General features: G+C 46.3%; 1 protein-coding gene across 1 annotated transcript in view; it reads right to left on the bottom strand.

Moving 5' to 3' along the window:
* Window positions 1–546: 546 nt before the first annotated feature.
* NUF2 (NUF2, NDC80 kinetochore complex component) overlaps window positions 547–1,591 on the bottom strand; it is a 34,779-nt gene continuing 33,734 nt past the window's right edge. The window contains exon 14 of the mRNA XM_015418898.1: window positions 547–1,342. Coding sequence (XP_015274384.1) covers window positions 1,208–1,342 — 135 coding nt within the window. The 3' untranslated portion in view covers window positions 547–1,207. The remainder of the gene's footprint in view (window positions 1,343–1,591) is intronic.

Genomic DNA, 1,591 nt, shown 5'->3' with positions numbered 1-1,591 from the left:
TTAATGGGATACAGGACCAGGATATAATCAATACCTCTGACACAAACACCTGAGACATATATTGGTAGGGTGCCCAACACTGGTTTGGCCAATGCTGGGAAATTTGGGGAGTGGTGTCTGGGGATGGTGGATTTTGGAAAAGGTGTGACTTCATTGCCAGGTGATGGTCAAGGCTGCCTCCTCTGGTCTCCATTATTTTTACCAGAGACTAGGGGGAAATACCTAGAATGTCACTTCAAAGGCATTTCCCCCCTCCTGATTAGTTCCTCAGTGGTGGGAGACCGGCACTGGGACAGGTAAATGGGAGACCTGTATATACATGTCAGACCTCATTCATATTGCCATGAGGTATAGATGCCTGACACTGATCGATGCGCATGCTGAAGTCAGGAGACCAGAAGCAGCCAAAAGAAAGTATTCCCTACCTAAGTACCTGGAGGTTAAGGACCAGGTTGAAGGGAAAGGGGCTAGATCTTTTAGACTGTGACATTTGCATTAGTCCAGACTACTCTCTCTCTCTTCCATCAGTCAGGGTAATCATAGGAAAGCTTTGAATCTTTGACATTTAATGATTTTTAAGGCAGGGCAATGAGAGCATCAAAGTCAAATGCAAGTGATCAGTTAGTTTTTATACAAAAGCCTCTACTAAAAGCAGAGTTAACAAGACTTAAAAAAAGGTTTTCCATGTTAATGTATCTCAAAAAACTTCTGCTCAGGTGTTACCTGGCACTCAAGACATAAATGCGGGGCAAGAATGGTGCATCAGAAGCATATTAGGCGGAGACATTCATGGTCTTCCCACAACAGACAACATGGTCCTATTAAGCTGCAACAACACCTCCCGGCAGGCCTGTGGCAGTGACTGAAGCTTCCATGCTGGCTGTTTGCCTCAGGGTGGCCACTTCATAGAGACGTTTAATCAGGACGCCCTCCGGTTCCACTCTGCCCCCCTCTTTTTTTCCTGCTTCCGTGCAAGTTCTAGAACTTGTTGCAGCCAACAGGCTGTGCCACAAATTTAAGCAAGAAGAACTGGCTGACAAAATAAAATGAAGCAGGGATGCACATTCTCCACCCAGCAGGACTGATCAGTGCTAGACGACTCAGCACTAAAAGGGGGGTCAACCCGCCCCACCACGAATGCCATGGGAAAACTACTCTTAACATTGTTTCCTACAGTGAGAAAATAAACATTGTAAGAGTATGAAGATCAAGGGTGGAATGATGTGGTCAAGGTCTCCAGCTCCAGAATTTTGCCTTCTCTTGCAGATGTGTGGCTGTCCACTATTTTCGCGAGGTTTTCATGGTACTTCTCCAAGCCAACCCTCACGTTAAGATAGATCTCCTTTGGTAGAGAGAGGGAGGGGAAAAGTCAGGAACGTATTCAGAGTAAGGCATAAGCTGTGCATCCCAAAGGGCCTCAGTATTCTTCAGCCCATTCATCTTTTCTATTTTTACAAAACCCTACAATGGAGCATCAGGGCCCCACGGTAAACTTTACTTCTGGGCCTACATTTCCCAGATACCCTCCAAGCCCAGGATTGGACCTGGCAAAATGGGAGGGGAAAGGTAAGCCAATCACTGCTGAGAAGGC

The sequence above is a fragment of the Gekko japonicus genome, unplaced genomic scaffold (assembly GCF_001447785.1).
Source record: "Gekko japonicus isolate JY-2015 unplaced genomic scaffold, Gekko_japonicus_V1.1 scaffold2104, whole genome shotgun sequence".
Taxonomy (NCBI): domain Eukaryota; kingdom Metazoa; phylum Chordata; class Lepidosauria; order Squamata; family Gekkonidae; genus Gekko; species Gekko japonicus.
The sequence above is the reverse complement of the archived record's forward strand: the minus strand, read 5'-3'. Positions and strand labels throughout refer to the sequence as shown.